This window comes from Physeter macrocephalus, chromosome 5 (assembly GCF_002837175.3).
Source record: "Physeter macrocephalus isolate SW-GA chromosome 5, ASM283717v5, whole genome shotgun sequence".
Classification (NCBI taxonomy): domain Eukaryota; kingdom Metazoa; phylum Chordata; class Mammalia; order Artiodactyla; family Physeteridae; genus Physeter; species Physeter macrocephalus.
Window position 1 is genome coordinate 93027584 of NC_041218.1, and position 23573 is coordinate 93051156.

The window sequence follows — 23573 nt, forward strand, 5'->3', positions numbered from 1 at the left end:
CTGCCGATGCGGGGGACACGGGTTTGTGCCCCGGTCTGGGAGGATCCCACATGCCGCGGAGCAGCTGGGCCCGTAAGCCATGGCCGCTGGGCCTGTGCGTCCGGAGCCTGTGCGCCGCAACGGGAGAGGCCACAACGCTGAGAGGCCCATGTACCGCAAAAAAAAAAAAAAAAGTCTATTCTGGGAGACACAAATAATCAAGAGAATTAGAAGACAATCCTTAGACTTGGAAAAAAAAGATATTTGCAAAAGACACATCTGAAAAAACTGCTACCCAAAATAAAAATTCTTACAACAGTAAGAAACACACCCAATTAAAAAATGGGCCAAATACCTTAACAGATACCTCCTTCACCAAAGAAGATGTACACATGGCAAATAAGCATATGAGAAGATGATCCATATCATACAGCATCAGGGAAATGCAAATTAAAACAACACTGAGATACCATTACATATCTATTAGATGGCCAAAATCTGGAACAGTGATAACACCAAATGCTGGTGAGGATAGGGAGCAACAGAAACCCTCATTCACTGATGGCATGAACACAAAATGGTAAAGCTAGTTTGGAAGACAGTTTGGTGGTTTCTTACAATACTAAGCATACTCTTACCATACAATGCAGCAACTGTGCTCTTTGGTATTTACCCCAAGGAGCTGAAAACTTATGTCCACACAAAAACCTGCACAAAGATGTTTACAGCAGCTTTTGCTCATAATTGCCGAAACTTAAAAGCAACCAGGATGTTTCACTAGGTGGATGGATAAATAAACTGTAGTACATCCATACAATGGAATATTATTCAGTACTAAAAAAAAAAAAGAGCTATCAAGCCATGAAAAGAAATGGAGGAAACTTAAATGCTTGTGACTAAGTGAAAGAAGCCAATCTGCAAAGGCGACATGATGTAGAATTCCAACTATATAACATTCTGAAAAAGGTAAAACTATGGAGACAATAAAAAGATGAGTGGTTGACAGGGCTGGGAGTGGGGAGATGAATAAGCAAAGCACAGAGGATTTTTAGGGCCATGAAAATCTTGTTTGATATTATAATGATGGAAATATGTCATTCATTATAAATTCGTCCAAACTCATAGATGTAGAAACCTAAGAGTAACCCTATTGTAAGCTATGGACTTTGGGTGGTTATGACATGTCAGTGCAGGTTCACCAACTGTAACAAATGCATCGCTCTGCTGGGGGATGCTGATCACGAGAGAGGCCGTGCACACGTGGGGGTGAGGGTATATGGGAAATCTCTCTACCTTCCTCTTCATTGTGCTGTGAACATAAAAATACTCTAAAAAACAGTCTTAAAAAAATAAAATTTTTAAAAAGGATGAATGAATAAAGTGAAGGTCCCTAAATATACCCCTTCGTTCCTGGTCTCATTTTCCTTGCTCTCTCCCCAGAGCTCATGTTATTTTGAAATTAATGATTATTATTACAAGGCATATATTTATACATTCATTACATCTGCATGTATGTAAAGCAATACGTAGCACCGTCTGTCATGTTCTTAGGCTTTAAATACACTATCATACTGTATCTTTCTGCAACGTGCTTTTTCATGTAAGGGAGCTGAAAATTATTTATACTGATAAAATTTATAAATTTAAATGTTGTATAGTAGTCTACTTAACAAATAAGCAAGTTTATTCATTTTTCCAATGAAGGAAAAATTGTTTTCAATGTTTAACTATAATGAATAATAGTAATAAAAATTCTTATACATATGTGCCAGAGTTTCTCTAGGGTTTACTCTTAAAAGAGAAATTATAAGATCATACGGTATACCCATTTTTAACCTCAGTGAGCAGTTTGATAAAACTGAATAAAATGTTTGAAACATTTTATTCTCGTACAGTCAGAGTACAAGAGTTTCTGACCTCATCCAACATTTAGTTCTGTTTTAGATTTAGATTTTGCCAATCTCATGACTGAGAAATAGTATCTTGCATCATTTGTTTTTCCCTAATAACTAGTTCACATCCTCTAAAAAGAGGCTGAACATCTTTTCATGTTTACTGGATATGTTCTTCTGTGATCTGCCTATTCATATTCTTTATTTTTTTCAATTGAGTTATTTAACTTTTCCTTAGTGAATTATAAACTTTTAGATACATTCTGGGGAACATGTGTTCCCGTATAGTTATAATAATGTTATTTATTTTCTAAGTTTTGAAACAATCTTACACATATACAAAATTTTAAAGTATAGTAAAAAATATTTTTCCCTGAATCATTTGGGAATAAGTTACTGACATGAGGCCCCATCACCCCTGAAGGCTTTTATGTGTATTTCCAACAAAAATGACATTCTACTACATAATCTCAATATAACCAAAAAGATCAGGCAATTAACATTAATCCTGCCAAAGTAACATTTAAAAAAATAAAAATAGCAATGATTATTCTTTTAAAAAATAATAAAGAGTAGGGTTTCTACATTAAATCATCATATCCACTCCTCAACAGATGATAATAAGGCTTTTAAACTCTTTATTCTTTCAGAAAAAAGGGAGCATACATTAGCACTGACAGGATGTGAATAATTGCTTTCATTTTTTTCCTATCTTGACAACACAAGAGGGAATGAGATTAAACTGCTTCTGGAAATTTAAACATTAGATCAAACTTTTTGAGAATAATTGCTGGGAAAAGCTGAGAGTAAAATCTCCTCTGGCAATTTCTTTTCAAAGCTCTCCTTCTGGGATGGTCTTAATACAGACCTATTCAGAGGCTAGGGCTAACCTTTAAAAATCCCTTTAAGATCTAAGATTCTTTTATCTCTTTTTATCTAGTGCAAATTATTTATGAGGGACATATATTCTGTGTTATTTAAGGTTATGTTTATATAGCAAACATAAAAATAATAATCAATGACTGCAAATATTTTTTAGTATTAGCCCTATATCAACAACTGTTATTCATTTTACATGTATTATTTATTCTTAAGTACAACTCTGTGGTATTAGATTATCTTGTTCAATAGAAAAATGAGAAGAGAAAAACTGGAGGCAAGCGGTATAGACAACACTTTGGGTAATTTTTCTATAGTCTGAATAAAATAAGGTGGTAAAACTGAAGAAAGAAATTGAGTCAAGATAGATTTGTTTGACTGTCTTTAAGCAGAAGAAGATACAATAGCACGATTGTATGTGATGGGAAGGAAACATAATAAAGGAAAAACTGATGATGTGGTAGAGAGAGGGGATCTGTGCAAGCAATGCCTTTGAGTGATGGGATCTAATGCAAAAGCAGAGTACTCGGTCTCTGCTAGGAGCAAGTACAGTCCATCCATATTAACAGGAGAGAAGAAAGATTTTAAGGAGAGAAATGCAGAGTTGGTGTTGCTTAGAAAAATGAAAGGTACACAGAACATGTAATCTTTCGTGTCTATGAAGTGTGTTATATATGTGAATGTCATCATCGGGTATCTTTTGGCAGGAAAAGGGTTGGGACTGCCACCTTGAATCTACCTGTTTCTGGTTTTCTTTAGATTTTGCTATAGTTGTAATGTTCCCAAAGCTTTTATCAGCTTCTATCTCCACATTTACCCATTACTGCTCCTGAGTACGAGAATTATACAAAAGCCCAGAAAGATAGAGACTGTATTTCCTTAAAAAATATTTTCTGCCTCAATAAGAAGTACATGTGAGGATAAGGATTTTAGAAAGAAAAATATGTTCCTTTTTTTTTCTTGCATCTGTTTCCTCTGAACTAAATGAAGCCATAGTTTACAGATTTTATCTAGAAGTTCTGAATATACCAATTGGCCAGTTCAACTCACTGATTAGACAAAAAAAGTTATAAATAAATTCTAAAACATAATTTCTTCTCTCATTTTCTGTCTACTAAAAAATGAGTCATTAGATTACTTTGAAACTTGAATGCTTCACATACTATTCAAAGGACTTTTCAGTTATAAATAAATAAAGAAGCTAAAGATAAACCACATCCATACCTCTCACAGCTGACTGGGAAGGCTGAGTCAAAACTTTGATGTCTAATGCACTGTGGATATTTTCTTCTATAGCAGCACAATATCCATCCATGACACTGGCAATAGTATCCTTCAAAGTTCCAAGATTATGGAAAACCTGAAGAGCTGTTCCGACCTGGGATGGATTCTTTAAAAAGGTGATGGTGGGGTGAGTTGGGAATAGATATAAGTAGAAAAACAAACACAAACAACATAACTCTACAACTTTAAGTGGTACTTGAGCAGTTACAATATTTTAAAATTATTACAGACAAGAACAAAGACAATGCATTTGGAACAAATATCACTTTTAGTCATTATTTATTTCCTAAAAGACAAAGTTAAATACCATGTGTATGATTTCCTCCCTTTCCCTTTTCCTCCTCCTTTAAAGGATAATAACAAAATTAAAAATCTGTTATATTATTAGGGCTTACTTAAAATTTACCCCCAATCCCTACGAAGAGAGCCATACTGGAACTAACAACAACCCTATATTTGTTTAGAGAATAAATAAATGAATTCTGCAGAGTCAACTGAGGGCTGAGCTATGCAGACTGATACTATTATTCATCATATTTCCTTCCTTCCTTCATTCACTGAAACTACAAATATCTATAGAGTGCTTACTATGGGTCTATCTTGCTTCTATGTGCTGGAAATACAGTAGTAAATAAAACCAATTGAGTCTCTGCCTGCATGGTTCTTATATTTACTGAGAAATGTATAAAAGGTAAATGTAAGAGAATATCAGGTAGTGATAAACGCTATAAAGGAGGAGGCAGGGAATAAGAATAGAGCATGATGTGGATTACTATGGAGGAAAGAGTCAGAGAATGCATCTCAGGGTGGTATTTAAACGGAGACCTACATATAATGAAATCTATGGAGGATATGGGGAAATACAGATCTGGGAAGAGGTATCAGTGAAAGTGCAGAGGTAGAAATGTGCTTGGTAGCTAGTGAAACAGCAATTAGGTCATAATGGTGGCTGGGGTAGAGTGACTGAAGCAGAGAGAGGTAAGCAATGAGGTCGGGAGTAGAAACACCATCTATGAGTAGATTAAGTCCATAGTGATATAAATAGGTTGCTGGATGTGTCACTAAGTAAATGACTGAATTAACAAGGCAGATCTTGTACAACAACATATATGTCCAGGCCCAAATAGCTGAAATTCCTCTTTCATTTATGATTCAGTGTCTGTTATTAAAGGCACATAGTTAAAAAGTCAGATTATTTCATTAACATTTTCTTGACTGTTAAGTTTATAAACAACACAAAATGTTATTTCTGAAATCTACTGGTGTTAGTAATAGTACATGCCTCAGATACACATACACACACAGAGGCAGAGCAGAATCAGCTTAAAGACAATATCAAGAAACACGGTTGGTGAATACTGATACCCATTTTAGACTTTTTAAATATTAAACAAGAAAGAGAAGCAAATGCACATTGATTCATAGTAAAATATGTTTTAATGAAAGAATTTTAACTTGTATGATTATAATAGAATTTTATTCTAATATATACTGTCAACTCTGTATCAATGTACTAACAAAGAGGAGAAAATAAGCTATTTCACACAAAATTATTAACTGAAAATATGGGGTATAGCACTTTGGTTGTTGTTAGTTCCAGTCCATCCATAGTGATTTTTTTTTTTCACTTTTTAGTAGATATCAAAAATCAAAATTAGGCAGCTGTAAAGAAATTTCCCCTATCACTATTTAAATGTCTATATAATCTAAGAAAGCATTACCTGAGCAATTTCAAAGAATATCTTCACCTTATAATACTAGAATATAGACACATAATGTAAAATTGTATTTACTGCCTTTATTATCCTCAAAGGATCTGAAAAGCACAGCTTCTCAACACACAGGGTTTCAGTAACTTAACAATAATTCTGTAACTTCAATAGCTTACAATGAATGTACACTGGAAGTTATATGTGTATGTTAATTGAAAACATTTAAAGTCATATTTTACTTGAAAGATCTAGCTAAAATGGAGCAGTCTTTGTATGTTTCTACTCCAAAAATTATTGACTACCCAAAACTTTCAAAACAGTAACATGTACAGTGCATTATTAAAGAAGCATCCAATATCAAAATGGCTATCATCAAAAAGACAACAAATAAGTGTTGGCAAGGATATGGAACAAAGGGAACCCTCATGCACTGTTGGTGTGAATGTACATTGGTACAGCCACTGTGGAAAACACTATGGAGGTTCCTCAAAAAATTAAAAATAATACCATACAATCCAGCAATTCTACTCTGGGTATTTACCCAAAGAGTACAAAAATACTAATTCAAAAAGATATATGTACCCCTATGTTCACTGAAGCATTGTTTACAACATGCAAGATATGGAAGCAACCTAAGTGTCATCAATAGATTAATGGATAAAAAAGATGTGGTATATACAATGGAACATTACTCAACCATAAAAAAGAATGAAATCTTGCCATTTGTGACAACATGGATGGACCTAGAGGGTTTATGCTGAGTGAAATAAGTCAGAGAGAAAAAGACAAATTCTGTATGATCTCATGTATATGTGGCATCTAAAAAACAAAACAAATGAACAAGCCAAACAAAAAACAAACAGACTCACGGAGCAAACTGGTGGTTGCCAGAGGGGAGTGGGATTGAGGGGTTGGGTGAAACAGGTGAAGGGGATAAAGAGTTACAAAATTCCAGTTACAAAATAAGTAAGTCACAAGGGTGACAGATGGTAACAAGACCTATCGTGATGATCATTTAGTAATGTATCTGATTGTCAAAACATTATGTTGTATACCTGAAATTAACATAATATTACACGTCAGCTATACTTCAATAAAAAAGCATCTAACATAATATTTATAATAACTATAATTTAAACTACTTATAAAAATTCTAGATGTAATTTTAAGCTTTCTAATTAACATGACCACTTCTTCTATTAATGCCAGTTATTTATATTCATAGTTTAATATAAACTTATCATTTTTTAGTTGGGAAACTATAAAAATGATAATTTAAAATTAAATTCTTTAACATACAGAGGAATGTGAACATTACGTAGGCATAGTTTTATGAAATATCACAAAGTGAACAAACCTCTATAACTACCACCTAGACCACAAAACCAAATATTAGCAGAACCTCTGAATCTTTTATGGCTTCCCCAACTACATCTTTCCAAATATTATCACTATCATAATTTCTAACACCATTCTTTAGTTTTACCTGTTTTTGAATTTTACATAAATAGAACCATAAAGTATTATTTTGTGTCTGGCTCCTTTTAGTCAATATCTTATTTGTAAAATTCATCCATGTTGTTCTATGTAGCAGTTGTCGTTTTCACCACTGTGGAGTATTCCAGAGTGGAAATTTAGTTTAGTTTATGTATCCATCCTTCTGTTAACATACATTTGCATTATTTCCATTTTTTAGGTATTTTAAATAATGCCGCCATGAACATTCTAGCACACAGCTTTTAGTGAACGTATGTATACGCATTTCTGTTGGCTAAGAGTAGAACTGCTGGATCATAAGGTATTTGTATGCTTAGTATTTGTAGGTACGGCCAATTTTCCAAAGTGACTGTACCAACTTATACCCTGACCAGAAATATGTGCTCCCCAATCCGGCCAAAATTTAGAATTATCATCCTCTTTAATTTTATCTGTACTTTTGAGTGAGCATTAGTATTTTAATTTACATTTCCATGATGGCTAAGGAGTTATCCCTTCTTGCTTGTTAATTACCCATTTGGATATATTCTTTTGTGAAGTGCATATTCATCTCTCGTCTATTTTTCTCTATTTTTTTTTGTCCTTTACACATTTGTACAAGTTGTTCATATATTCTGGGTATAATCACTTTGATGACTGTATACACTGCAAATATGTTCTCCCACTCTTAAGAAGTCTTTTAAGGCAGAGAAGTTCCTAATTTGATTGTAGGCCATTTTATTGACCTTATTCTCCATGGTTAGAACTTTCAGCATCCTGTTTGAAAAATTTTTTTTCCCATCCCACATTCATGAAGATGTCTTTCAATCATGAAAATATCTTTCTTTCATGACGTTATCCTCCAGAACCTCTATCGGTTTACCCTTCACATTTAGATATACAATCCACCTGGAATTAGTTTCTGCATAATGTGAGACAAGAGCCAAGATTAGTGTTTTTCTGTATGAATATCCGATTGACCCAGCACAAGTTATTTGAGAAAACAAAGAAGCAAATGATAATCTTTCTCTCCTCAATCTCAAGGGCTACCTCTGCAATAAGTCAAGTTTCCATTTATGTGTTTTTGTTTCTGGACCATCAATTCTGTGCCATTTCTCTGTCCTTACACTAATTCACCTGTGTAAATTACTGTAGCTTTAAAGTAAGTTTTGATAGTCCTCTGCCTCTGTTCTTATCAATTTGATATAGGCTACTCTTGGTTCATGGTACATCCATATAAATTTTATAATGGGCTTGACAATTTCCATTTAAAACAAAAAGGCCTGTGGAACTATGGGTTTGCACTAAGTCTACAGATAAAATTAGAAAAAATGGAAGTCTTTGTAATATTGAGCTCTCCAATACATGAATATATTATCTCTCTTCATTTATTCAGGTCTCCTTTAATTCCTCTAAATATTATTATAGTTTCTGTAAAGGGATTTTACATATCTTTGATTTTTATTATTCCTACACATTTGATGTTTTTTGATATTATAAATAGTAATTTAAAATTTTTCTGTTTATCTGTTGCTATTATGTTAAAAACACCATTGATTTTTCTAAATGGAATTTTACCAAACTTTCAAAACTCAGTCATTAATTAGTTTATTTGTAGATTGTTTTGGATTTGCTATACATAAGATCATGTTATCTCTGAATAATCTTTATTTTTTTCCTTTCTAGTCCTTCTACATTTTATTGCTTTTTCTTATAACCCTGCTTAGGAGAGTCAGTAATCTGCTGAGTAAAAGTGATAAAAGTGGATTAATGAAGTTCTATTCTTGGTCTGCTAAGAGTATTTTTACACACAGATTGATGCTGAACTTTATTAAATGCTTTCTCTCTTTGTATGTGTTGAGATCATCAATTTTTTTCCTTTACTGAAGAAACTACATTACACTTCTAAACTAAAGCCATCTTGGTCATGATAAATTACCCTTTTTAGATATCCCTGACTTACATTCACTAATAGTTTGTTTAGTATTTTTGCATCAATTTTCAAGAAAGATAGCTATTAAATTTTCTTCCTCATGATATCCTTATCTTGATTTCAACTTTATACTGGCTTTATAAAATAATCATGTAAGCATTGTCTCTTTTCAATTCTTACATAGAGTTCATGTAACATTAGTTTATTTAAATGCATGTGTAGTCAGTTCAGTTGAGATGAGGTCACACTGGATTATGGTGAGCTCAAAATCCAATGACTGATGTCCTTATGAGAGAATAACACACACAGAGACACACACAGTGAAAAAGGTCTCTTGACAAGAGACAGAGAATGGAGTGACACAGTTAACAAGCCATGGAACTTCAAGCACTGATTGGAGCCACTAGAAGCTAGGAAAAGTCAAGGAATGATTCTTCCTTAGAGCCCTCAGAAGGAGACTGACCCTGCCAACACCTTAATTTGGATTTCTAACCTCCAGAACTATGAGAGAATAAATTTCTGTTGTTTTAAGTTACCTGGCTTGTGGTAATTTGATATAGCAGCCCTAGGAAATCAATACAGAGGGTTAAGAGCAACAGGAAAAAAATACATATGCTTGCAACCCAAATATCCATTGAATGGATGAAGAAAATATGTATTCATATAATGAAATATTACTCAGCCTTCAAAACGAAAGAAATCCTGTCACATGCTACAACATGGATGAACTTTGAGCATATTATGCTACGTGAAATAAACCAGTCAAACAAAAAATTACTGTGTTATTACATTTTATGAAGATAATATTATTTATATATTATTTATATGAAGACTGTACATATGTAGACAAATTCACAGAAAGTAGAACAGTGGTTGCCAGGGGCCGAGGGACAGACAGGAATGGGAGTTGTTGTTCAATGGACACAGAGTTTCAGTCCAGCGAGATGAAGAGACTTCTGGAGACTGGATGAGCATTAATGTGAATGTACTTAACACTAATAAACCCTGATGGTGGTAAATTCCATGTTATGTGTATTTTATCACAATTTAAAAAACACTTATGCTTGGATTTCACCTTCTTTGATAGGTTTAGGAATGAGGCCAAGGAATCTGGATAACTGTGATAAACCTAATTTTTCTACTGTAGTCATCCAGTAAGGCCCTATTATGAACCAGGCATTATTTTAGGGGCTTTATACACATGAGGTCTAATCCTCCCCAATAAAACATTCAAAAGAGTTGTACCGTTCTCTACTGAAAGACAGGGAAACTGAGGAACAGAGAAGTTAGCCGAAGTTCCAAGACAACAAAGAATAAATGGCAGAGCAAGGATTCAAACATTAAAATGTCTGCTTTTAAAGTTCACGCTTTTTCCAAATGACAATGGCTATTTGCAAATAACCGTTAGTACCAATTAAAGTCTGATTTTCTTTAAGCAGTAAAATAAAGTTTAAAATTAACTGAGAATGACCAATAAATGCTATCTTTTTACTTTGCTAATAAGTCAGGACATTTTTTAAAACTTCACTATCTACTATCATCCCTTCATAAAAGAAAGGTTATTTAAATAACAAGAAAAGTAGGGGGGAAGTTCTCAGATTAAGTCACTACCTTGTTTTTATTCTGAATTTTAATGAGAACTGATAAAACCTCAGCATGATTGCTACCAACCTACAGGTCAGTGTCGGGAAACCTGTACTTATGTTACCTTTCTGTACAAATAAACAGGTTGGCCAATCTTGCTTGCATACAATATCCTCAAGTTTAAAGTCTCCCTGAAAACTGCCCATGAAGAAATTCCTTCTTTCCTAGTACCCTGGGCCACTGTGTTCTCTGGGAAGTTTAATGGTTTTAAGTCAGTGGCAAACAGTTAATCAACTCCTTGCCTCACTCACCTGGCTCCCCACTCTCTGCTGCAAATCTCAACTTTAGCAGAGTTTAAATCAGTAAAATCATAAATTGCCCTTAATAGGATCCTCTTTCTCACCCACAGGTAGTCCTTGCGAACACTTCAATTCACTGCTCATCCTGGAACTGCCTGCTTTGTGGGCCTATTTTCTCAGTGCTCCAGGATCAGCTCTAGGACTTCTCTGTTTCCCTACACCACCTACCCAACCGCCCGTCTTTACAAAACCAGACCCATTCTCGGTACTTTGTGCCCTTGGGAGGTCTGCATGCATTGCCATGTCCCACCCTGATCTGTGGAAACAGTATACTACATGGAGATGCCTTCTCCCCTAGATAGTAATGCTTAAAATGGCCTTCATATCCATTAATTTTCTTTTGTCAACAGAACATTAAGTAGAATAACTATTACAATGCTCATTTCACAGTTAGGTAACTAAGGTACCAAGAGGACAGGCCCATAGCTGGTTACTGGCAGGCCAGTTTTAGGCCTCGGCCGCTTCACTCCCTATTCTATATTCTGCAACAGGTCATCCTGTCACCACTTGTCTCTAAATCTCCAGATATACCAGTTTTGCAGGTATTTGTAAGAGATCTCAAAACAAAATAACCACATTTGAAAAAGACCACGCTTTCTAGAAAGAGATGAACTACTGAAAAGGTAGCAATGTCTTCTAGACAATGTCTTCCCTTTAAATGAGAGAGTCAATATTTCTAGGAGCAATTTTTTTTACAAATTGTCACTGTGACCTTCAATAAATCACTTAACCATATATGAAATTTCCCAACTTCAGAAACTGTAATATAAAATGAGATGAAAGACCAGGTAATAGAGTAGATCTACTTCATAAGTAGATCAAGACAGATTTCTATGTCTTCAAAAACATTTCGGGAGATGGCACAACCATTTGCTTTATTAAACTAAAATTATTTCTTTTGCTTTGGAAACAAATATGGATGATGTCATTTTTTCTTTCTTTTTCAACAACTCTGTAGCATACACGGGAGGAAAATAAAACCGCACAAGAATACAGTCAGAAAAGAAGCACAGCTGTTTAGGATCCCTAAAAAGCTTGCCAAAACAGGAACACTGTAACCAAAGCAACAGCTGGCACTCAGCTAATGGAACAGAGAGACAGCAAGACTGCTGTAAAGACTGTGCCATAAAATAGCAAGCAATGTTCTCGCGTTAACTAAGCTATAGTTAATGAGATGACCTCTGTGAGCATAAATACAGTATTAAATCAAAAGTTTGATAGGATTTTAAAAGCTTCATATAACTGAAATTAGAAATGGAAAAGGTGACAGAATTTGATTTAATTAGAAACAAAATGCAAAAATCACATAAATGTTCAAGACCAGGATTCCACTCTGCAAGGATCAAATAATCCTTGTATCACAAAGACTAACGATCACATTTTACTTTTTCCCCTAATGAACTAATTCTTTAGCAATTAAATTCTTTTTCTTTAGGTTTCATATATAAAAGAATACAATGAGACATGGGAAGGAAAAGGACAAATAAAAGAAGATAAAATTTCCTGCTGCTATTCTGCTGGTTTGGTTATTAGGAGGTTTCAGGACTACAGTATTTCTTCAAGGTTTGATTAGTAATCCACTTCATACTCAATTAAAATAAGACAAAAAATAAGTACCCCCAAAATCACATTAAAAAGGGGGGAGTGATGGAGAAAGGTGGGGAGATGGAGAAGGAAATGATCTACAAGTCCCCAACCCGGCTTCCCGAAAAACACAGAGGTTATAGTGAGAAAAATGCAAAGTCAGTTCAAGCGAAAATTCAAAGAACAGGTAACTTCCACTATATAGACAATCCTTACTGCTGGGGGTGGGGTGGGGAAGCTTATTATTTTATTTTTTTATAGCACAGAAAGGATACAGATCTAAGAATTTTTATCACAAAGAAGATAATTCTTTAAACCACTACCTCCGAAGACTACGTATTTAATAAAATTAGGCTAGTTTTCAGGTAAATTTAAGACAATAAAAAGCACAGCACCTTAATCATGCACAATAACTGAGGAATTCTAAGATCCAAATATTTTATTTCTCCAGAACAGTGTTAATAAATTCACAACATCTTATACATAACAAGTATATAATAGGCCAAAATATTTAAGGCAGTTTATAGTAACTGTGTGCCCTAACATGATACATACACTGGACACTTTTTTTGAAGCTATGACATGTCTAAAACACTGAAGACTTAATGGAGCCCCATGGGAGATTACAAGTACTGAAGGAAGAGAGAATTGCATTAAATAACATAATTTAAAGGCAAGAATTATATTAGCTACCTCGGTTGTGATCCAGAGCTTACCAGTGGCTTTTCTGATTCAGTAGCATGGAGCCCACTAATGCCTGATATGTACTTCTCAGCTAACCTAATATGATTATATCAGAACCTGTTAACAATCAGCAGTCAACAGTGCAAAACCCAAATGAAATTAAGAAACTAAGAAGAACATTTAATAGCGCAGTATGATCTTATCAACCAAAAATCACCTTTATTCTAGCCCTTTTTGAAAAGCAGCAGAAAAAAAGAAGAGCTATAAAAAGGCACGGGGAAAATGAGAGGAAAAAGTAAAAGAAGGAGACAGAAGAATGAAAGTGAACGTGGATTGGAAGAGGAAGGTTCTACAAAAAAAAGAAGTAATAACACAAAGAGCCTAACAAATGGAGAAGGTAAAGAGATGATCAATATACAGAAAAAGGTTCTTTTAACTTCCAAATTCTTTATAAAATGAATCTTGAGAGCATAGTCTATATGAATTTACAGTTTGGCATTAAGTTTTTAAATGATGCCAATACTTAGAATAATATTCCCATCCTATAAGATAATAGCAGATAATATTTCAAGGACACTAAAAATGTGTTTAATAATAAAATGAATTTTACAGGAAAATAAAAGTAATCACGAGACATTAATGTTGCAAGCACCCAAATCTCACTCTGTTAATATAAATTTTTAACTTAAATGTATGTATGTGGCTTACTTTTAAATAAAGCAATACAATATAATAATTCTACTCATTCTGTGCTTTACCAAAGATATTTATGGCAGGCATTATTAGGTATTCCCTAAAATTCATTCCCTCCTTCTTTCTTATTACTAAAATCCTAATTTTCTCCAGGGGTGGCAGTGTGCACTGCAGCAGGCAATAGTTCTTGAGTAGCTTCGGCCAATGTTTACAATTCTGTTCCTCTTTCCAGATACTTGGTTTCGTAGTCCTCCTGACAGTTGGGGTGACCGTGAGACCCATATCTGGTCAATGAGACATAAGGATAGGTCCACTGGAGCAATTTTGAAAAAGGATTTTGTAATGCTGCCTTTTGGCTGGCAGCTGGCACTGCCCCATCTCCACTCCGTTAACATGGATTAATGTCTGCAGTGTGACAGCTATCTTGTGACCGTGACGTGACAAGCAAGGGGACACTAAGGAAGGCAGAATGGAAAGAAAGACCTGCATGCTTGTGAAGTAGGCTGAAACAATATTAGCACCACCCACATCCAGACAAATCCCTATCTATTTAAGCCACTGTTGGTCTAGCTTGTTGTTATAGTACTAGCAGTCTCATCCAGTACCAAACTGATTAAAACAAAATATATAAAAATACATGAGGGACTTCCCTGGTGGTCCAATCATTAAGACTTCACCTTCCAATGCAGGGGGTGCAGGTTCGATCCCTGGTGGGGGAGCTAAGATCCCACATACTTCGCAGCCAAAAAACCAAAACATAAAACAGAAGCAATACTGTAACAAATTCAGTAAAGACTTTAAAAATGGTCCACATCCAAAAAAAAAAAAATTCTTAAGAAAAAAGAACGGAAACATGAATCTATAACAACACTTAAAAAAAAAAAAGAAAAAGAAAAACAAAGGAGAACAAAAGTATGCCTCATTTGCTACCTTGGGTGGTGACTTATTATATAAACTCATTACTCTGTAAATTGGTAATAAAAAATGCAAAATTTAAACATTTATCCATCATTTTAAAAAGGAACTGCAGTTCAGGGTAACCAAATATCCTTAATTAATGAGTGAAAATTCTTCTTTACAAAAGAATCACGGCTAACAAATATAAACTAATAATAAAAATAGAAAATGACTTTCACAATCTTTGTTGAAAAAAATAAAAAGATTTAGGCAAAAATCATCAACAGATGTTAAAACCATTAAGAGAAAAACTGACAGAGAATTAAATATTCTCAAGGTGCCAAAATATATGCAAATTCACAATGAAGTAATTCAGTGAAGGAAAAAAATAATCTTTTTCAACAAAAGGTGCTCGAACAACTGAATATGTCTATGAGGAAAAAATGAACCTTACACTGTACATAAAAATTAAACTTAAAACATAAAATTATAAACTTCTAAAGGAAAACATAGGAGGAAAGCTTTCCAACTTTAGGGTAGGCAAAAATTTCTTATATAACATGCAAATGAAAACATGGATAAACCGGCCTTTAGCAAAACTAAAAAATTTTGCTCTTCGTAAAAGATGATGTCTTTTGAAAAAAATTAATAAAGTTAATAAAAGCCTAGCAGGACTGATCAAGAAACAAGAAACAGCAACAAGGATACATTGTACAGAATAGGGAAATATAGCCATTATTTTGCAATACATTTAAATAGACTATAATCTATAAAAATATTGAATCACTGTGTTGCATGCCTGAAACCAATATAACATTATAAATCAATTATACTTCAAGTTTTTAAAAATTTTTAAAAAGAAACAAGAAACAATCCAAAATATAAAAATAAAAAATAAAAGACAATGTCAAGGGGGAAAACAAGGAAGCATTATTCCTAATAGCCAAAAACTGTAACCAACTGAATGTCCATCAACCTATCAAGACATAAACAAAGTGAGTAGATCCATAGGTTGGAACATTACTCAGTAGTAAAAATGACTATCTGTACTTGCAACAACACAGATGAACCTAAATAAAATACTGGGCTAAATGAAAGACGCTAAATACATAAGATTACCTAGTGTACGGTTCCATTTATATGACACTTCTAGAAAAAAGCAACTCTATAGACAGAAAGCAAATCAGTGATTGCCTGGGTTTGGGGGTGGGAGGAAGAACTGACTGCAAACAGGAAAGAGGGAAATGCTTTGTGGTGATAGCAGTTAAAAAAAAAATCTGGGTTGTGAGATGGTTGCACAAATGTATAAATTTAGTAAACTCATCAAACTATATGCTTAAATGTACAAATGTAAATTATACCTCAATAACAATACTAAAAGAAAAAAAGGCAAGCCATAGGATGGGAGAAAATATTTACAATTCACACTAAAAACAAAAAGACTGGTACCCAGAATACATTAAGAATTCTTACAAATCAGTAAGAAGACAGTAAAGTCTTTAAATGTTAGGCAAAGACCTTTCATTATTAGGCATTTGAAAAGTTGGTCACATCAGCAATCAAGAAAAGGCAAATTAAAACTACACTGAGAATCTACTATACCCCCATTAAAATGGCTAAAATTTAAAAGACTGACAACATCAAATTTTGGTGAGGATCTAGAGGAACAAAAATTCTAATCTACTGATATGGGAATGTGAAATGACAGAACCACCTTGGAACTAGCAGCCTCTATAAAAAGTAAATATATCATTCTTTGCAAAAACCCAACCATTCTTTGCCTTAGGTATTTACTCAAGAAAAAGGAAACATGCTGACACAAAGCCATGTTATCTGTTCATAGCAGCTTTGTCTGCAGTATCCCTAAACTGGAAATAACCCAAATGCCTGTCAATAAGTGAAGAGATAAACGTACTTCAATACAATGTAATGCTAACTACCAATAAAAACAGGACCAAACTACCAATATACGCAACATGAATCAATCTCAAAATAACTACGTTGAATGGATAGAGCCACACACAAGAAAGAACACACTGTATGACTCCAATTATATAAAACTATGGACAATGCAAATTAATCCGTAGTGATGCAAAGTGGTTGCCTGGTTCTTCATTTTTTTCCAAACTACAAAATAAAAATTTTAGTATTTACTACTCTAATAAAAAGCCAGCATAAGATTATCTAAATTGAGTAAAATAAAATAGAGTTATCCAAGTACAAAAGTTCTGAATTTTTGAGAAACGGAAAACAACTTACACATAGATTAAAGAGTGATTACCAAATTTTAACCAAAGAGCAGTGACGGAATACTATATGACATACAATGGAAATTCAGTCAGTTAATGAAAAAATTATTCACAGTTCAGTGACCTGAAAAACTATGGAAAGCAGTAACACCAAAAGACCTTAAGGCTGAAAGCAGACAGTTAATTAGATGTGAATCTACACTGCAAGATAGCAATAAAATTACGAAGCAACCAATGTTACTGTGGGTTGTTCATGAAAGAGACTATACCAAAGAAAAAGAAAATAACATGACTGGGGCTTCCCTGGTGGTGCAGTGGTTAAGAATCCACCTGCCAATGCAGGGGACACGGGTTCGAGCCCTACTCCGGGAAGATCTCACATGCCGCAGAGCAACTAAGCCCATGTGCCACAACTACTGAGCCGCGCTCTAGAGCCCACGAGCCACAACTACTGAGCCCGCGAGCCACAACTACTGAGCCCACGAGCCACAACTACTGAGCCCGTGTGCCACAACTACTGAAGCCTGCGTGCCTAGAGCCCGTGCTCTTAAACAAGAGAAGCCACCGCAATGAGAAGCCCGTGCACCACAATGAAGAGTAGCCCCCACTTGCCACAAGTAGAGAAAGCCTGCGCGCAGCAACGAAGACCCAAAGCAGCCAAAAATAAAATAAATTAATTTTTTAAAAAAGAAAGAAAATAACATGACTGTATAATATGGAAACGAGAAAAATATTACTTTACATTTGGCATAAAACAAAAACACAGAGAAGCACCATATGATAATTAAAATATTGCAAAGGAGGAAATGGTGCTGGGAGGAAGAAAGGATGGAAGGAAGGAAAATGGTAAAGCGCCCACCATGAAGAAAATACAACCCTTTAAAACACACATTTAAGGTCCTTAAAGGGCAAGATAGCAAATATTTTAGGCTTTGGAGGCCACATAGGCTACATATTGGTCTCTGCTGTATACTGTTCTTTCGGTTTTTTTCCCCCAACCATATAAAAATGTAAAAACAATTAGCACTTGAGCCATACAGAAAGAGTCCACAGACTGTACTTTTGCCAATCCTTGATTTAGAATGTTAAATAAGAGTTCAAATTAATTCCCACTCAAAAAAATATTTAAAAAATAGTAAGCACCTGCTAAACAAGACTAATTAAGCTTTAGGGAAAACATTTAGATGATCAGTTTAAAATCTAAGGAAAGCTAACACTGATAGGAGCAAACAGATGAGGGGCAGGCGGCAAATTATCCACTGAGGCTGGTAAAATAAAGAAAACACAGGAAACCTTTAGATCTGTGTAATTCGAAGAGCTCTTACTATAATCACCCTTTACATATTTTTAATTGAGGTATAATTGACATACAACATTATATTAGTTTCAGGTATATAACATAATGATTTGATATTTGTATATATTGTAAAATGACTACCACAATATGTCTAGTTAACATCTTTCACCACACATTGTTATAAAATTGTTTTTTTCTTGTGGTGAGCACGTTTAAGATCTATTCTCTTAGCAACTTTCAAACATACAACACAGTATTATTAACTATAGTTGCCATGCTGTGCATTATATCCTCATGACTTATTTATTTTACAACTAGAAGTTTGTATCTTTTGGCCCCCTTCACCCATCTCACCCATCCCCTCAAATTATTTATTGCATGTCAGGAAAAATGCTTCATACAAGAGTTGAAAAATTACTGGAACTTTATATTTAGTAAATGCAAAAACAGTGGGACCAAACATACAAAAGGAGTTTCTGTAGGTTCAAATGATGAGATCTGTTCTAGAATTCATGAGACCAGCCAGGAAAACTAGCAGCTAACAATAGGAAAGCTAGACCTCTTAAAGCAGATATCCAGCTTGACAAATCAACTGACACTGAGTCTACTATTGGTGTTTGTTGGGCACACAGAGAAGAAGAGGATCACAAAAGACTTGCTGCATGCTAAACTACCATAACTAATGAACAGGGTCAACTTAGCCAGGAAGTTCCTTTCGGAGTGTGAGAAAAAGCTTAACTTCCATAAATCTTCAACACAACACATTTGAATTGGTACCCTCTCTGTGCTAAAAACAATTCAGAATTTTTAACTACAAAAGTAAAAAGGGTTCATAACATCATAATCACTTCCTGTATGCTACGTAGACATTTATTCAGTGAACTTCAATTCTACTTTGTCATCTTAGAGAGACTCTGTCTAGATCATGCTATCATGGTACTTTTAGCTGACAACTGATAAGCACCTGTACTCTGTGTGGACCTGACAGAGGAGGCTTTCTGACTTGGGGAAAAGGCAGGTTTGTGGATGTTTGCCTCCCAGTACTGACAACAATTATAACAGGGGAAATTACAGCCCAGCACAGAAAGACCCTGAAAGACCCTCTTCCTTGACTTTTAAAGACATATAAGCACATCATCTTCCTCCATCCTGGAACCTCCAGAAAGCCCTGCACTGTTTATTGGAAAAGCTTATAATTCACAAGTTAAAGCCATCTTTCTAATTAAAATGTAATCATTTCACTGTGGGGGCCTGGTATCTATGGTGATGCAGGAACTCATCCAGATCAAAATCTCTGTCACCTATTTTTGAAAGCTAGTTACAGCTTGAGGTAATGGAGTCTGTTGCAATCTTGAAAATACCGTAAGGTTCTCTCTTTCTTTGTCTGGCTTCTTTCAATGAAAGATTCTCAGGATCAGCAAAAAAGAGAAATAGGAATCAAGGAAGAGCTGCAGACGGTCCCAATGTGTGGGACAAACATTGCCTGTCAAATTGACGAATGTTTTTCTAAGGTGATGATAACGGTATGCTTCACCAGAAGAAGAACTCTGGGTCATCAATCCTTCCAAACATCGTGTAAAGAAAGTGGCAGTGGTATCACTACAAACCTTTTCCATATAGACTTAATATGGCTTTGTGAAGTCAGAAGTTTACTTATAACTTTCCACTGTAAGAAGAAAAAACAGTTCCCTAGTATCTAAATAATTATTTAGTTTATGTCTTCCAAGACATAAATTTTGTAAAACTGTAGCGGAGACTTTGTAAGGCTACAAAGCTATGAACACCTACAAATGAATACAGCACATTTAAGCAATTAACTAGGGAAAAAACAGTAATGATCAAAAACAAGTTATCTGCATTTATTTAAAAATTTTTGATTTTGGAAAAAGAATGCTACAAAAAGAAATTACACTAATTTTCTTTTAGTAAATTTAAGTTTTACAATTAATTGATATTGAAAATGATGGTCCCAACTATATACTCAGTAAAAGAAGATCACTAATATTTTTGAGAAACCAAATTAATGTCAGAAGTTGATTATTAAATGCAAGTAAGGACATGTTAATTCAAAAGTTCCTTGTGTACTGAACATCTCTATTCAGGTTATGAGCCTATAAACTATGAAATTGTGTAATATTTCATGAATGCAATATTACTTCAAAATTAAAATGCTATTATTGTTTTAGTCTATATATATAATAAATATTAACAATATATTTAACTATTTCAATTATTTCTTATAAATGGGAGAATATATTTCCAGAATCAAATAGATATAAGCTGCAGCATCTGTTTTAATGGGAAGTGGAAAGACTATTCCAGGCATAAAAAGAACATGAAAGCCCTAAAGGAGGAAGGAAAACGGGCATGTGAAAAACTAAAAGAAAGCTTGTGACACTGAGAAATAGAGAACACAGGGGAGAGTGGCATAAAAGGTGTATATTTACATGCTGATGAGAAGAAACAAAGTAAAAGACACAGGATGAAGATAAGAGAGACAGAAATATAAACAAGATAAGAAAGCAGGATCCAGAGCACAGGTGATGTGAGAGGCACCTCTGTGAAGCAGAAATTAAGGGCATCCGCCTTAGTTGGTATGTGGGATGAGAGGGTAAGGTTAATGCAAAGTGGAGAGTCTAAAACAGTCATCTCAGAGAATGGAAAAAAGAAAGTTGGCCAGAGAAACATAAAAATTTTGAGGAATACTGAGGAACTGGTTTAGATTAGTCATCACATGGAGGCTTCCCAAAGAAATTTTAACACTTAAAAAATTCCTTTTTCAATATAAATTGCTTCACAAATTGTCAAATGATTTAAAATGTAATTATTTAACAAAATTAGAATAAACTGCTTGGTTCTACTGAAGAAAGGAGGGGGAGCAAGCACTCCAGACCATGACTCTACTGCTTGCTAGCTGAGTAATCTACAGCTAATTTCTTAACCTTTCCAGGCCTTTGTTTCCTTAACTATAAAAAGTGGATAATTATATCTTCCTCACATATTTGTCACTGTGACTGAGATAACAAATGTAAAGTGACTAACACAAATCCTGGCGGAGAAGAGGCATTCAGTAAAGGTTAGTTTCATCCTTAATTCCCAAACTGCCTGCTGACACAGCTGGATGACACCTCTGACTTGTTGCTTTCTAAGAGGAAAAGGAAAGAGGCTCCAAAACACAGGCTCTTTCCACTAAAACATCCTGCTTCCCAAGAACATTATCTCAGGGACATCATTACTGATAAGGGTTTAATCTCCTCAGCTCTGCAAAGCCAGAAACCTGACTGTGAAAATAACACAGAGGACCCAGGTCTGAGGGAGACACACACATGACTAAATTCAGAAATAAATGATGTTATAAACACGAATATCAATTTACACATGATAAATATTGTAAAAATTGTGAAATGAACCAGAATGTTAATATTGGCAAATCGGTACATTTTCTCCCTTTCGGAAAATTATGGAGGAAGCCAAATTATACTCAGAAGGTTATGTTATACCTATGGAATTTAACAAGACTAATGAATTGGAAAATATTAATGGTTAGTGTCAACAAACTATGATAAAATAATATATACAGCCTTACAAAGAGACAATATTCCCATCCACTGAGCAGAATCTACCTTCCACTAAACCACCCTGAAACATACAACCAAATTAAAGCTCCCTGGTTCTATGCAGATCATTTCACACCTACCCATGTAGACACACAATATTTTAAACTTTTTTCTTCTTTATCTTTCTAACTTAATTTCATTGATTACATACAGGCCATTGGCTAAACAACAGGTCACCAACTTAAATAACCTTCTGACTAACTTTAGAGTCTGAAAATATAACAACACTATCAATATTTAGGGAATATTAGTTCCTTAAAAGTTTAACAGTTTAATTTCACTATGATTTAAAAACTGAAGCAAAGTCATATTTGACAACTATTAAAATGTACACATGGGACTTCCCTGGTGGCGCAGTGGTTAAGAATCCACCTGCAAATGCAGGGGACACAAGTTCGATCCCTGATCTGGGAAGATCCCACCTGCCGCAGAGCACCTAAGCCCGTGCGCCACAACTACTGAGCACGCGTGCCACAACTACTGAAGCTCGCGCACCTAGAGCCCGTGCTCCGCAACAAGAGAAGCCACCGCAATGAGAAGCCCACACACCACAACGAAGAGTAGCCCCCACGTGCCGCACTAGAGAAAGCCTGCGCACAGCAGCGAAGACCCAACACAGCCAAATAAAATAAAATAAAATAAATTTATATTTAAAAAAATGTACACAAAATAGCAACATACCTAAAATAAGTTTGCTTAGGAACAACTATTCTAGAAAATATTTTCCCACTTTAAATATATGAGACTACAATAAAAAATAAGCCTTTAAAGGTAACCATTTCTTTGTGTTAAAATCCCCCAATCTCTATTAAAAATAGTATTTTAGTTCTACAAACTGTGATATTGTTTCCTTTCTGCCATTATTAGTTTTCATTTCCATGACTCTAAAATACAGTAAATTATTAAGAACTGCATAAATTAAAGATATACGCATACATATACATACATACATAGCAATAAAAACTTCACAGGTAAAAAATACTGAACAGTATTTATGAAGTTTTAAATCTCTAATGTAGTGATAATAGGAACATTAGACAAATACAAAAATCTTGTGATACTGCACTTTCTGAAATGTTACTTGTTTCCTTTCCTGCAACTAAATAAGCTGGGCTGAAGCCATTTTCTATAGAAATATTCATGTTAATTCAAAATTGACTTGGAATTCATTAAATATTTCTTTGAGAATAAAGTATCCTCTATTATTTGATGTAGACAAGTATCTTATTTTTAAACAGTAAAAGCATTTTACCTTCACAGTGAGACTGCGAGTTAAAACATGACTGGCAGCAGATAAAACTAAACTCTAGTGTTAGAATAAAAGCTACCTTTGGGAAAGGAGGAGAGAGGAGTGACAGTGAGAGGGAGTGAAGAGACTCCAGGAATGCTGGTAACGTCCTATTTCTTGACCTGGGTTTTAATTTCACAGGTGTGTTCACACTGCGGTATTTCAT

At 34.5% G+C, this 23573-nt stretch overlaps 1 protein-coding gene across 8 annotated transcripts in view; it reads right to left on the reverse strand.

The window, feature by feature from the left end:
* COG5 (component of oligomeric golgi complex 5) overlaps positions 1-23573 on the reverse strand; it is a 288472-nt gene that overhangs the window by 129745 nt on the left and 135154 nt on the right. For all 8 annotated transcript variants that reach the window (XM_007105321.4, XM_007105322.4, XM_028490186.2 and 5 more), the window contains one exon: positions 3975-4140. In XM_007105321.4, coding sequence (XP_007105383.3) covers positions 3975-4140 — 166 coding nt within the window. The remainder of the gene's footprint in view (positions 1-3974; positions 4141-23573) is intronic.